The sequence below is a fragment of the Oncorhynchus mykiss genome, chromosome 20 (assembly GCF_013265735.2).
Source record: "Oncorhynchus mykiss isolate Arlee chromosome 20, USDA_OmykA_1.1, whole genome shotgun sequence".
Taxonomy (NCBI): Eukaryota; Metazoa; Chordata; class Actinopteri; order Salmoniformes; family Salmonidae; genus Oncorhynchus; species Oncorhynchus mykiss.
The window spans coordinates 6,332,532-6,347,952 of NC_048584.1; the positions used below are offsets into that span (position 1 = coordinate 6,332,532).

Below are 15,421 nucleotides of genomic sequence, written 5' to 3' on the forward strand. Positions count from 1 at the left end.
CCATTATTTTGGCATTAATGGATTACGCCTTTTAGTTGTCTCGCTGAAAATCTCTTACTCTTTCAAATGACTGCTTGACTGCTCAATCCACACAGCAGACATTGTGGACTAGGTTAGGAATATTGTGTTACACGTGTAGCGCAAAATGTTACGTGGCGTCATTACAATCCTCATTACCTTATGCACAACGGTATGCACAACGGTTTTGCACATCGCCGTTAAACTAGACATCGGGCCGATACCGATGTTGGCATTTTTAGCTAATATATGTGGAAACTGTAGCCAATTACTGTACCTTGATGCTGTGTTTTGTGTGGGGGTATAAAAACTGCAGCTTGTCTAGGAACCATTTTTGTCTCTTAGTCTTTTCTTCAGATTATGTATTATTTGTATATTGAGTTGAGAGAGTCCCATCTCTTCTTGAGTTCTTCCACTGGAAGAATCAGTGATATTGTAAAATGTAGATGCATATTTTGTAATGCCATAAGTAGGGCTACTTAACTACAGAGTTGCAATCGTAGGATATGTCCAGATCACAGGTGGCTGGTCGCACCTAAGTTGACGAAGACAGGCTTGTTGTAATGGCTGGAGCAGAATAAATGGAATGGTATCAAATACATGGTTTCCATGTGTTTGATTCCATTCGCTCCGTTCCAGCCGTTTATGAGCAGTCCTCCCCTCAGACTCCACTGGTCCAGATTCTCCACACCTTTCCCAAAGTATGTAAAATAGGAGTTGATTAGTTGAGTGGAATGTGTTATTGCTTGGGCAAAAAAAAAAAAATGTGCACTTTGGATCCCCAGGAGCAGAATTGAGAAACACTGGAATAGACTGGATATTTGGCTCCCAAATGGCTCTTCGTTCAAAATTGGCCTACAACGATGGTTATGAAAAAAATTGCAATTTGTTCAAATTCTTTTACAGTATAAGGGGAGTGTCATGTCAAAATGTTGTACTTTGGAAGGGCAGTGCATTTTTTATGCCACCTTGAGTTGGACCAGCCCCTCCCACCCAGTAAATGTTGATATGTCCCTAAAGTACATGTCAGATAAAAATGTCATGACAGGACTGATGGAAACATTTTTCGTTCAACCTTCGAAATGTTGAAAAAAAACAATATGCTAGACAAGGTGGGATCTTGTGTCGGTAAAATGAATGAGTGTCGGTGGAAACACTTATGCGCAAATATTTATATACAGTGCATTCATAAACTATTCAGACACCTTGACTTTTTCTAAATTTAACGTTAGCCTTATTCTAATATGTATTTTTTAAAATTAAATCTCAATAGACACACAATACCCCATAATGGCAAAGCAGAAACAGGTTTAGATATTTTTGCGAATGTATTAAATAGAAAACTGATATCACATTTACATAAGTATTCAGACCCTTTATGCAGTACTTTGTTGAAGCACTTTGGCAGCGATTACAGCTTGGCACAGAGTTCCTCCCATTCTTCTTTGCAGATCCTCTCAAGCTCTCAGGTTGGATGGGGAGTGTTGCTGCACAGATATTTTCAGGTCTCTCCGGAGTTCGATCGGGTTCAAGTCCGGGCGACTCAAGGACATCGAGACTTGTCCCGAAGCCACGCCTGCGTTGACTTGGCTGTTTGCTTAGGGTCCTTGTCCTGTGGGAAGGTAAACCTTCACTCCAGTCAGATGTCCTGAGCACTCTGAAGCAGGTTTGCACCGTTCATCTTTGCCTCGATCCTGACTAGTTTCCCAGTCCCTGCCACTGAAAAGCATCCCCACAGCATGATGCTGCCACCATCGAGCGTCACTATAGTGATGGTGCCAGTTTTCCTCCGGATGTGACGCTTGGCATTCAGGCCAAAGAGTTCAATCTTGGTTTCATCAAACCAGATTCTTGTTTCTCATGGTCTGAGTCTTTAGGTGCCTTTTGGCAAACTAAGCAGGCTGTCATGTGCCTTTTTCTGAGTGGCGGCTACCGTCTGGCCGCTCTACCATAAAGACCTGAATGGTGGAGTGCTGCAGAGATGGCTGTCCTGGAAGGTTCTCCCATCTCCACAGAGGAACTCGAGCTCTGTCAGAGTGACCATCGGGTTCTTGGTCACCTCCCTGACCAAGGCCATTCTCCCCCGATTGCTTAGTTTGGCCAGACGGACAGCTTTAGGAAGAGTCTTGGTTGTTCCAAACTTCTTCCATTTCAGAATGGAGGCCAGTGTTCTTCGGGACCTTCAATGTTAGAAATTTTTTGGTACTCTTCCCCAAATCTGTGCCTCGACAGTCCTGTCTCAGAGCTCTACAGACAATTCCTTCGTCTTCATGGCTTTGTAAAATTTAAAACATTGCGGTTTGTCATTATGTGCAGGGAAAAAATGCATTTAATCCATATTCAAATAAGGCTGTAAAGTAACAAAATGTGGAAAAAGTCAAAACGTCCGAATACTTTCCGGAGGCACTCTACCAAGAAATTTAGCTAGCTAACGGTCTCTCATCCTTCATTTTTGAAGAAATACATTTTCGAAACTGTTCCAACTGTTGTCCCGCCGAGTCAACTACTCACATTTTATGTACTGCAGTGCTAGCTAGCTGTAGCTTAAGCTTTCAGTACTAGATTCATTCTCTGATCCTTTGATTGGGTGGACAATCTGCTCTGTTAGGTTGGAGGACATCCTCCAACCCATCATAATTACTGTGCAAGTCTGGGAAGGGGTGAGAACCGTGAGCCTACTAGGTTTCGTATTAAAGTCAATGTACCTAGAGGATGGAAACCAATGTGTACAATATGAATTATAGATGTAATTTTGCAGAAGATTTAGTCTTTGGATGTGTATTTGAAGCAATGCCTTGTAGACTCTTGGTTTTAAAAATGTTAATGCAGAGCCTTGTACTTAACATATTGTCTCACTAATCAACAAATGCCAATCCTGGGCATCGTCAATTTTGCCTCAGCCATTGCTAAGGTATAGCTCAGCCCAGAATTAGCATAAATGAGGGTTATAAACCAAAAACAAGGTAGTCCAAATAAGGTAGTGGAAAGTGTATTTACAACAAATGGCCATAATGTGATATGCATACTACATTATGACCTAAAAGTATAAACTAACAATTAAAAAAAAAAAAGTTTCAAACCCTGAGAGAAAAAGATTAGAAATGATTTTGCATGAAACTTGCTACTCATGTACTATGAACCAAGCTTTTATTCTACTAATGAAACCATACAAAAACTACATGCACTGAACAAAAATAACAATTTGGTCCCAAGTTTGAGCTGAAATAAAATAACCCAGATATTTTACACAAATCTCAAACTCTGTGCACAAATTGTTTTACATCCCGATTAGTGAGCATTTCTCATCTTCCAAGGTAATCCATGCACCTGACAGGTGTGGCATCTCAAGAAGCTGATTAAACAGCATGATCATTACACAGGGGCACTTTGTGCTGGGGACAAAAGCCAATCTAAAATACGCAGTTGTCAATGCCAGATGTTGCAAGTTGGGCGAGCATGAAAATGGCATTCTGACTGCAGGAATGTCGACCAGAGCTATTGCCAGAGAATTGAATGTTGATTTCTCTACAATAAGCCTCATCCAACATTATTTAAGAGAATTTGGCAGCACATCCAACCGGCCTCAACCATTGCTGATGTCCATGTTGTGAACAGTGCACCATGGTGGGGTTATGTATGGGCAGGCATAAGATACAGACAATAGAAACAATTGCATTTTATTGATGGCAATTTGAATGCTCAACTGATGAGATCCTGAGTCCCATTCTAAGGTATTTGTGACCAACAGATGCATACCTGTACCCAGTCATGTGAAATCTATAGATTAGGGCCTAATGAATTTATTTAAATTGACTGATTGCCTTATGAACTCAGTAAAAGCAATGAAATTGTTGCATTTATACATTTTTGTCCAGCATAGTAATTTATGGTTGAACATCCCAGCCAATCCCACCCACCTTCCCTTCAAGAGTTCAAAGTGTTCATATTATGCACGCTCGCCTCGGATTCGCCTGGCCAGCTGGATGTCTTTGGGCATGATGGTGACTCTCTTGGCATGGATGGCACATAGGTTGGTGTCCTCAAACAGGCCAACAAGGTATGCCTCACTGGCTTCCTGTATGGGGAGAGAAAAGCCCAATCAGAATCTATTGGCATCAGTACATATTAACTTAAGTGCAGCAGCAGCTAACCAAGTCATCATTTACCTGTTGCATAAGGCTACTCTGGCACACCACTGCCTGGGTTGGGGGGGGGGGGGGGGGGGGGGGGACGACGACTAAGTTTCCCGACAACGTGTTCAGGAAAGAGAAATTTACCGGACACGTATGCATAACCCATTAGGGCATCCACCCACAGTGCTCAGAATATAGCAATGCATCTTAACAGTAAACCAACTAATTTATCACAGCAACCAATAAAACTGCATTGTCAAGTTAGAAAGCAAGAGAATCTAAAGATTCAACTTGGATGGGTTGCTAATATGACTAGGATTCTACCTTTTGCTTCTGGACAATGAAAGTAAATATGAAAACCAATAGAACGGGATTAATGGCATAGGGGTGGGCCCAATAGGGAATGGTAATAAATGTCAAAAGTACTTAGAGGAATAAGACCATTCGACACGTCACCAGGAAGCATGACTTGGCCACAGAGGAACTGAGGATCATTGGCATCTTAAATGTTGTTGTTGTTGCTGTGGATCGTTTCAAAATAACAAGCACATAGGCCGATGCCTATTTGGAACATCTGCAATTTGGTAAACGCAGGGCAATAAGATCTATCTGATTGAGTTATGGCTGTTGTGAAAATCTTAAATGTGTGAAGCTGTCTGGAGTAGAATTTTAAAATGTTGGGACAAGGGGAGGGGTGTGTGGCGAAGATGGTTGAGTTTCTACAGAATTGCTCAGCTGCCTCCCACCAACTCAGTGTAAATTGTTTGCCCTTTGATTTTAGTAAATGTACCGTTAAGCTGCCATTTGGTACAATTTCTGTTAATGTAGGCATTAGTCATTTTACTGTTCTCATTGAGTAGAGACTGTTCGCAGAGTTTACAACCTTCTACACTTGTGAGTTTTGGTTTATTTCATAACCATTTATGAGATTTGTCCATTTCTCATTGTCTTTTGTTTGGAGTGCTCCATGTGAGCAATGAGCACATCTGGTTTCTCAGTCCTGATAAATGTTGAGGGAGCGTGCGTGCCTGAGCAAGCATAGAAGTGCCTAGCCTGCTGTGTGGAAATGTAGGAAAGAGGAACATCCACTGAGAATTATATTTTATTAAAACTTGTTCCTCACAGGAAAATATTCCCAACAACCGCCATCAATAATCAGTCCTCAGCATGAAAGCTGAAGTTAGAGGCTACGAGTTCCGTGCACTCATTTATTTAGCCGCCAATAGATCAATGATTTGATGAGATTACCAGTTGAACTAGATTGTCCTGCGTTGCAAATAATCAATGCAATGCCTGTTAATTTATCATCGAATCACAGCGAACTTCGCCAAAAGGGTGATGATTTAACAAGCGCAGTCATGAAAAAAGCGTTGCAGTTGCACAAACGTACCTAACCATAAACATCAATGCCCGTCTTATAATCAATACACAAGTACATAGTTTTAAACCTGCATATTTAGTTAAGAAATTCATGTTAGCAGGCAATATTAACTTGTCACTTCTCTTGCGTTCTGTGCAAGCAGAGTCAGGGTATATGCAGCAGTTTGGGCTGCCTGGCTCGTTGCGAACTGTGTGAAAACCATTTCTTCCTAACAAACGGAGTAATTAAATTTGCCACAATTTTACATAATTATGACATAACATTGAAGGTTGTGCGATGTAACAGCAATATTTAGACTTAGGGATGCCACCCGTTCGATAAAATACAGAACGGTTCCGTATTTCACTGAAAGAATAAACTTTTTGTTTTTGAAATGATAGTTTCCGGATTTGACCATATTAATGACTTAAGGCTCGTATTTCTGTGTTTATTATATTATAATTAAGACTATGATCTGATAGAGCAGTCTGACTGAGCGGTAGTAGGTAGCAGCCGGAATCGTAAGAATTTAAACAGCACTTTCCTGCGTTTACCAGCTCTAAGCAATGCTTGAAGCACAGCGCTGTTCATGACTTCAAGCCTATCAACTCCCGAGATTAGGCTGGCAATACTATAGTGCCTATAAGAACAGCCAATAGTCAAAAGGTATATGAAATACAAATGGTATAGAGAGAAATAATCCTATAATAACTACAACCTAAAACTTTTTTTTTTTTAATTTTTACCCCCTTTTTCTCCCCAATTTCGTGGTATCCAATTGTTGTAGTAGCTACTATCTTGTCTCATCGCTACAACTCCCGTACGGGCTCGGGAGAGACGAAGGTTGAATGTCATGCGTCCTCCGATACACAACCCAACCAGCCGCACTGCTTCTTAACACAGCGCGCATCCAACCCGGAAGCCAGCCGCACCAATGTGTCAGAGGCTACACCGCGCACTGCGCCCAGCCCGCCACAGAAGTCGCTGGTGCGCGATGAGACAAGGAGATCCCTACCGACCAAGCCCTCCCTAACCCGGACGACGCTAGGCCAATTGTGCGTCGCCCCACGGACCTCCCGGTCGCGGCCGGTTACGACAGAGCCTGGGCGCGAACCCAGGGACTCTGATGGCACAGCTGGCGCTGCAGTACAGCGCCCTTAACCACTGCGCCACCCAGGAGGCCAACCTAAAACTTCTTACCCGGGAATATTGAAGACTCATGTTTAAAAGGAACCATCAGCTTCCATGTTCTGAGCAAGGAATTTAAACGTTAGCCTTTTTTTGTTTTACATGGCACATATTGCACTTACTTTCTTCAACACTTTTTGCATTATTTAAACCAAATTGAACACGTTTATTTATTGGAGACTAAATTGATTTCATTGATGTATTATATTAAGTTAAAAATAGTGTTAATTCAGTACTGTTGTAATGATCATTATTACAAACGAATGTCTGCATCGGCTTTTTTGGTCTAATAATCAGTCGACCTCTAGTATCTGTGTCCATACGGCAGAGGTTGGTGATATCCGAATGTTAAGCAAACTGACTGTCATTTGAACTCAGGTTTATGATTAACATGACTGAGAAAGAAAATGAAAAATACACATATGAAAATCCTAACTGCACTTAAAGTAGGAAATGTTAAGATAAATTGCTAGCTTTCCCCAACCTTGAAACTGATAAAATTATTGCATCCATTTTGCCATGGTCATCTTACCTTAGGCTACTTTGAAGCAAGATACAGTGCCTTGCGAAAGTATTCGGCCCCCTTAAGTTAATACTTTGTAGCTCCACCTTTTGCTGCGATTACAGCTGTAAGTCGCTTGGGGTATGTCTCTATCAGTTTTGCACATCGAGAGACTGACATTTTTTCCCATTCCTCCTTGCAAAACAGCTCGAGCTCAGTGAGGTTGGATGGAGAGCATTTGTGAACAGCAGTTTTCAGTTCTTTCCACAGATTCTCGATTGGATTCAGGTCTGGACTTTGACTTGGCCATTCTAAGACCTGGATGTGTTTATTTTTGAACCATTCCATTGTAGATTTTGCTTTATGTTTTGGATCATTGTCTTGTTGGAAGACAAATCTCCGTCCCAGTCTCAGGTCTTTTGCAGACTCCATCAGGTTTTCTTCCAGAATGGTCCTATATTTGGCTCCATCCATCTTCCGATCAATTGTAACCATCTTCCCTGTCCCTGCTGAAGAAAAGCAGGCCCAAACCATGATGCTGCCACCACCATGTTTGACAGTGGGGATGGTGTGTTCAGCTGTGTTGCTTTTACGCCAAACATAACGTTTTGCATTGTTGCCAAAAAGTTCAATTTTGGTTTCATCTGACCAGAGCACCTTCCTCCACATGTTTGGCGTGTCTCCCAGGTGGCTTGTGGCAAACTTTAAACACTTTATGGACATGTTTAAGAAATGGCTTTCTTGCCACTCTTCTATAAAGGCCAGATTTGTGCAATATACGACTGATTGTTGTCCTATGGACAGAGTCTCCCACCTCAGCTGTAGATCTCTGCAGTTCATCCAGAGTGATCATGGGCCTCTTGGCTGCATCTCTGATCAGTCTTCTCCTTGTATGAGCTGAAAGTTTAGAGGGACGGCCAGGTCTTGGTAGATTTGCAGTGGTCTGATACTCCTTCCATTTCAATATTATCGCTTGCACAGTGCTCCTTGGGATGTTTAAAGCTTGGGAAATCTTTTTGTATCCAAATCCGGCTTTAAACTTCTTCACAACAGTATCTCGGACCTGCCTGGTGTGTTCCTTGTTCTTCATGATGCTCTCTGCGCTTTTAAAGGACCTCTGAGACTATCACAGTGCAGGTGCATTTATACGGAGACTTGATTACACACAGGTGGATTGTATTTATCATCATTAGTCATTTAAGTCAACATTGGATCATTCAGAGATCCTCACTGAACTTCTGGAGAGAGTTTGCTGCACTGAAAGTAAAGGGGCTGAATAATTTTGCACGCCCAATTTTTCAGTTTTTGATTTGTTAAAAAAGTTTGAAATATCCAATAAATGTCGTTCCACTTCATGATTGTGTCCCACTTGTTGATTCTTCACAAAAAAATACAGTTTTATATCTTTATGTTTGAAGCCTGAAATGTGGCAAAAGGTCGCAAAGTTCAAGGGGGCCGAATACTTTCGCAAGGCACTGTAAGTGTCTTGAGAAATGGTGGTGGGTGATGGGCTGATAGCATTTACTTGAATGGGAGGCACGCTTCAGTTGCCAGTTGAGAAATATATTCTTTAGTTGCGCACCAACACTGTTCAACGCACAATAGCACTTAGAAATGTTGTGCAATGACTAGTTTTTTAATTATATTTAACTCCAGCAACCAGCTTAGGACATGCAAGAAATCAGCGCAAAAATAGGCTCTGTATACTGTTCTTTAGGTCAATAACTAAAGGAAATACAGGCCAATTTAATCCCAAAGAATTATGCAAATTAACCTATAGTAACTATAGACCAATAAGCATATGTCAAATGTATTTAAATCGACTGGAATTGCCAGTAATGCATAAAAGCACTATTTAGCTATTTTTTTTTTCTTTCTGTTTTCAGCTGCAACGGGCTTTTTGGGCAAAAACAGAAACCCTAGACTACACCTATCCATAATCAACCCAAATCTTATGGTTAACTTGCCTGCAGAGCACCAATGGCAGCACTCTGAAAGCGGAGGTCTGTCTTGAAGTCCTGGGCAATCTCACGGACCAGCCGCTGAAAAGGCAGTTTCCTGATCAGCAGCTCAGTGGATTTCTGGTACCGACGAATTTCTCTCAGAGCCACTGTACCCGGCCTACACACACAGTCAGTACACATGCCAAGAAGTGTCCTGTTGCAGCAAATTGAGAACGGTTCAGGTGAGAAGAGTTACCTGTATCGGTGAGGTTTCTTCACACCGCCAGTAGATGGCGCACTTTTCCTTGCAGCCTTGGTGGCCAGTTGTTTCCTGGGTGCTTTTCCACCAGTGGATTTACGGGCGGTCTGCTTGGTACGTGCCATAACTCACTTGTAGACTTATCGGAAAATAAGTGAAATTCTAAAATGCACAAGAAACCACGTGGCGTCACTACTCAACAAACAAGGTTTGTTGATGGCCAGCACATTTAATATCTCGAGTTTTGAAACCAATCGTAGTGGTTGCATTAGACAGCCAACTAAATAGTGATCCTATGTCACCAGGCAAGCAACTAACGTTACACCATTAAAAAAAAAAGCCAGAAAGCTACTACTAGCTTCATAAGGCTAAAGGCGCCAAGAAGTTAGCCGAGAACCCACCCACCCAGTCGGCTAGCTAGCAACACAGGATGTTTAAACACATTGGACGCAGAACGACATCTTTCTAAACCGGTATGGCGGTTCAACTGAAAGTAGCAATATTCTATCACGCACTAGCAGACAATTTAACGTTAGGTAGCTTGGTTCTAAAACCAGCTAGGTACTGTTAATATTGACATCCAAATAAATATCAAGCTAAACACTAAAATTGAGAATTGCCAAACCTAGCAAACGTTAACAATAGTTAAAATGTCTACACTAACGCCGTTAGAGACTGCAACTTTGTTATGGTGGCTTGAATTTATTTATTTTTTATTTCACCTTTATTTAACCAGGTAGGCAAGTTGAGAACAAGTTCTCATTTACAATTGCGACCTGGCCAAGATAAAGCAAAGCAGTTCGACACATACAACGACACAGAGTTACACATGGAGTAAAACAAACATACAGTCAATAATACAGTAGAAACAAGTCTATATACGATGTGAGCAAATGAGGTGAGATAAGGGAGGTAAAGGCAAAAAGGCCATGGTGGCAAAGTAAATACAATATAGCAAGTAAAACACTGGAATGGTAGATTTGCAATGGGAGATTTGCAATGGGAGAATGTGCAAAGTAGAAATAAAAATAATGGGGTGCAAAGGAGCAAAATAAATAATTAAATTAAATACAGTAGGGAAAGAGGTAGTTGTTTGGGCTAAATTATAGGTGGAATATGTACAGGTGCAGTAATCTGTGAGCTGCTCTGACAGTTGGTGCTTAAAGCTAGTGAGGGAGATAAGTGTTTCCAGTTTCAGAGATTTTTGTAGTTCGTTCCAGTCATTGGCAGCAGAGAACTGGAAGGAGAGGCGGCCAAAGAAAGAATTGGTTTTGGGGGTGACTAGAGAGATATACCTGCTGGAGCGTGTGCTGCAGGTGGGAGATGCAATGGTGACCAGCGAGCTGAGATAAGGGGGGACTTTACCTAGCAGGGTCTTGTAGATGACATGGAGCCAGTGGGTTTGGCGACGAGTATGAAGCGAGGGCCAGCCAACGAGAGCGTACAGGTCACAATGGTGGGTAGTATATGGGGCTTTGGTGACAAAACGGATTGCACTGTGATAGACTGCATCCAATTCGTTGAGTAGGGTATTGGAGGCTATTTTGTAAATGACATCGCCAAAGTCGAGGATTGGTAGGATGGTCAGTTTTACAAGGGTATGTTTGGCAGCATGAGTGAAGGATGCTTTGTTGCGAAATAGGAAGCCAATTCTAGATTTAACTTTGGATTGGAGATGTTTGACATGGGTCTGGAAGGAGAGTTCACAATCTAACCAGACACCTAAGTATTTGTAGTTGTCCACGTATTCTAAGTCAGAGCCGTCCAGAGTAGTAATGTTGGACAGGCGGGTAGGTACAGGTAGCGATCGGTTGAAGAGCATGCATTTAGTTTTACTTGTATTTAAGAGCAATTGGAGGCCACGGAAGGAGAGTTGTATGGCATTGAAGCTTGCCTGGAGGGTTGTTAACACAGTGTCCAAAGAAGGGCCAGAAGTATACAGAATGGTGTCGTCTGCGTAGAGGTGGATCAGAGACTCACCAGCAGCAAGAGCAACCTCATTGATGTATACAGAGAAGAGAGTCGGTCCAAGAATTGAACCCTGTGGCACCCCCATAGAAACTGCCAGGGGTCCGGACAGCAGACCCTCCGATTTGACACACTGAACTCTATCAGAGAAGTAGTTGGTGAACCAGGCGAGGCAATCATTTGAGAAACCAAGGCTGTCGAGTCTGCCGATGAGGATGTGGTGATTGACAGAGTCGAAAGCCTTGGCCAGATCAATGAATACGGCTGCACAGTAATGTTTCTTATCGATGGCGGTTAAGATATCATTTAGGACCTTGAGCAACGTTATCTTCAATGTAACGTTAGCCACCTTAGCTAGCCATGCAGTATTTCAAAGTTGCCTGCAAGGCCTGGTTTATTTAAGTTTAATTCAGTACCTAGTTAACTCGGATAGCTAAATAAGCCTGGTTGACAAGCCAACGTTAGTGCCCACGCAAACCACCTGTTTTTAGCTAACGCGCTACGTTAATTAGCTACCAACATCGGATGCAAATAATAGTTTGGGCAAACTATATTTCAATATGAACAACCACAAAACACTTACCTAGTGCATTTAGCTTGCTTAACTGAGAACAAAACAACTACTACAATGTTATTAGATTCCAGAAACACCGTTCCTTTTACAGTAACGTAGAATTTTGAACAAGAAATGGTATTTGTATTTATACTTTTCTTGACGTCTAATTTGTAGACCTGCCCACAAGCACAGGCAAAACGCATATGTATTGGTCAAACCAAAATGACGCAATACGACGCCGAGGCTTGTTTACAAATTCAATCACATTTCTAAAAGGCACTTCCAAGCTAAATATGAGATTTATATGATAAAGTAGTTTAATAAATATAATACTTTGTGGTTCATTTGCTATATAGAATCTGTCATCTAGCAACAAAAATCTGAATAGTGGAAACAAAATTATTTGGAAACTTTTACTGGTCGAAATAACGAAAACGTGTAAAAAAAAAACAAGGTCGATGCATTCCTATCGAAGAAAGACTGACACATAGTACACGTAAACTCGTACATCGCCTTGGTCCGTACAATTGCCCATATTTTTAGCGCCCCCAAAACGTAATACTTCCAGATCAACTGTTATGTCAATACCATTGTAAAGCACAATTTCTCCCCTTTGAGCCCCGTCGGGTCTTTTTAAAAATGGCGGGTATTTTCTTTTTTTTTTTTCACTCGATCTGTCCAACTTATCACCTTATCGCCTCTAAAATGTAAATAAAACACTATAAAGAGTTTATCATTTGAAGGTTTGTGTTGAATTTCAATCGGGTTTTTAGGGCGGTGCTAAAGTGATCTTAGAAGTAAACAGCTGCTTTCAGAATGATGATCGCATGCAATGATGACGCAAAAAATGACTAGGTGTCCCCCCTTACCCCGTCCATTTCTTGTTTTTAAAGGATGATATAAGTGCTACACCTGGTGGAGAGAGATTGTAAGACAGAAATAGTTGCTTTATGCGTGCTGTACGTTACGACATGACACGGCAAGATGTAACGGAGGTGCAGTTTTTTCAACTTTTCTCCAATACTATAGATCATGTCGATCAATGCTTGAATAGAAACCTAGTTCACACCCCCGATTTTGACGTCAACACAGTCGCTACAGTCCCATTAGTTTTCTTTGTAGCCTCGTATGAATATTGCGTTTGCGCACATTTGTACTGAATGGGGTGAGTTTACGTTAGTAATTTGGCTGCTTGAAATAGCATTGTGCATTTTTCAAAGCCTTCAGAAAGTATTCACACCTCTGGACTTTTTCCACATTTGTACACACTATACCCCAAAATGTCAAATTGGAATTATGTTTTTCGAAATGTTTGATTTTTTTTTTTAATGAATAGATGAAATATCAATACGTATTCAAGCCCTTTGTTTTGGCAAACCTAAATAAATTCAAGAGTAAACATTTGCTTAACAAGTCACTTAATTGCATGGACTCATCCATTGCATGGACTCTGTGTGCAATAATAGTGTTTATGTCACAACTTCCACCAAAGTCGGCTCCTCTCCTTGTTCGGTCGGCGATCGACGTCACCGGCTTTCTAGCCATCGCCGCTCCATTTGTCATATATCCATTTGTCATGTCTTGTTTTCATACACACCTGGTTTTCATTTCCCCAATCAATCTAATTGTATTTAACCCTCTGTTTCCCATGTTTTGTGTGTAATTGTTTTCATGTCAAGCGATGTTCTTTCGCGCTTTACTTTATTGTTCTGTTTTTCTGAGCGTGTTTGTTTCGTGCTCCCGGTTTGGAACTATAATAAAGTGCGCCTTATTTATCATACTCTGCTCTCCTGTACCTGACTTCCCCTTTATACACACCTTGACATTTTAACGTGATTTTTGAATGAATCTCATCTCAGTACCCCACACATACAGATAATTGCATTATGCTACATCTGCTAACCATGTGTATGTGACAATAACATTTAATTTGATTTAATTGTAAGGTCCTTCAGTCGAGCAGTGAATTACAAACACAGATTCAAACACAAAGACCAGGGAGGTTTTTCAATGCAGACATTGAGTAAAATAAAATAAAAATCAGACATTGAATATCCCTTTGAGCATGGTGAAGTTATTAACTACACGTTGGATGGTATATCAATACACTCAGTCATTACAAAGAAACAGGCGTTCTTCCTAACTCAGTTGCCAGAGAAGAGGGAAACCGCTCAGAGATTTCACCATGAGGCCAATGTTGACTTTAAAACAGTTAAGAGTTTAATGGCTGTGCTAGGAGAACCTGAGGATGGATCAACAACATTGTAGTTACACCGCAATAATAACCTAATTGACAGTGCAAAGAAGGAAGCCTGTACAGAATTGTAAAAAAAATCTAAAACATGCATCCTGTTTGCAACTAGGCACTAAAGTAATACTGCAAAAAAATGTGTCAAAACAACTAACTTTTTGTCCTGAATACAAAGCGTTATGTTTGGGGCAAATCCAATACAACACAGTGTCGTTCTCCATATGTTCAAGCATAGTGGTGGCTGCAATATGTTATGGGTATGCTTTTAATCCTTAAGGACTGGGGATTTTTTTTAGGAAAAAAAAAATTGAATAGAACTAAGGACAGGGAAAATCCTAGAGGAAAACCTTGTTCAGTCTGCTTTCCACCAGATACTTGGAGATTAATTCACCTTTAAGTAGGACAATAACCTAAAAACACAAGCCCAAATCTACACTGGAGATGCTTAACCAGAAGACAGTGAATGTTTGAATGTGGCCGAGTTAGAGTTTTGACTTAAATCTGCTTGAAAATCTATGGCAAGACCTGAAAATGGTTGTCAAGCAATGATCAACAACCAATTTAACAGAGCTAGAATAATTTTTTAATGACTAAAGGGCAAATGTTGCACATTTCAGGTGTGGAAAGCTATTACAGACTTACCCAGAAAGTCTCACTGCTGTAATTTCTGCCAAAGGGGATTCTAACATGTGTTGAGTCAGGAAGTTGAATACTTATCTAAATTAAGATATGGTTTTATTTGTCATATACTGTATATACATATATATATATATATATATATATATATATATATATATTTTTTTTTTACAAATGTTAGAATTTATCTTCCTCTTTGAAATGAGAGTGTTTTATGTAGATCATTCACAAAAAAATGACAATTTAATCCATGTTAATGCATACAATGCATCTTAATGCATGTAAGACATACAAATGTGTAAAAAGTCAAGCCGTGTGAATACTTTCTGAAGGGACTGTCCTACACTTCCATAAAGATGCAAAAACAGTGCTTTGATCATTCATGAAAGTCCTGTAATGTATTCACTGCAGTCACTGTAGCTAGTGACACTTTATGCACCTGATGTTAAGCTTTGATAAAAAATCTTTCTGCAGCAATTTACATGTCATTTGAGCTAACAGCAGGAGTGTCTTCAGAGTTGTCATCTGGAAATGGCTGGGGCTGAGGGAATCATGACAGAGCGTAAGACACTGGTCATAGTTAGGACACAAAAAAGTAATTACAAGA

The 15,421-nt window shown here is 40.7% G+C and overlaps 1 protein-coding gene across 2 annotated transcripts; it reads right to left on the reverse strand.

Annotated features, from left to right (window-relative positions):
- Positions 1 to 2,993: 2,993 nt before the first annotated feature.
- LOC110498857 (histone H3.3A) lies at positions 2,994 to 12,118 on the reverse strand. Of its 2 annotated transcripts, XR_005037915.1 has the most exons (5): positions 11,955 to 12,118; positions 9,401 to 9,565; positions 9,169 to 9,322; positions 3,838 to 4,093; positions 2,994 to 3,804 (listed from the first exon to the last, which is right to left on the reverse strand). XR_005037915.1 is itself a non-coding variant. In XM_036955653.1 (4 exons), the coding sequence occupies exons 2-4, from the start codon at positions 9,526 to 9,528 to the stop codon at positions 3,965 to 3,967; spliced, it is 411 nt and encodes a 136-aa protein (XP_036811548.1). In that variant the 5' UTR covers positions 9,529 to 9,565; positions 11,955 to 12,118; the 3' UTR covers positions 2,994 to 3,964. The 2 variants fall into 2 exon arrangements, 1 of the variants encoding a protein (XP_036811548.1); XM_036955653.1 differs by having other exon boundaries at positions 2,994 to 4,093.
- Positions 12,119 to 15,421: the final 3,303 nt, after the last annotated feature.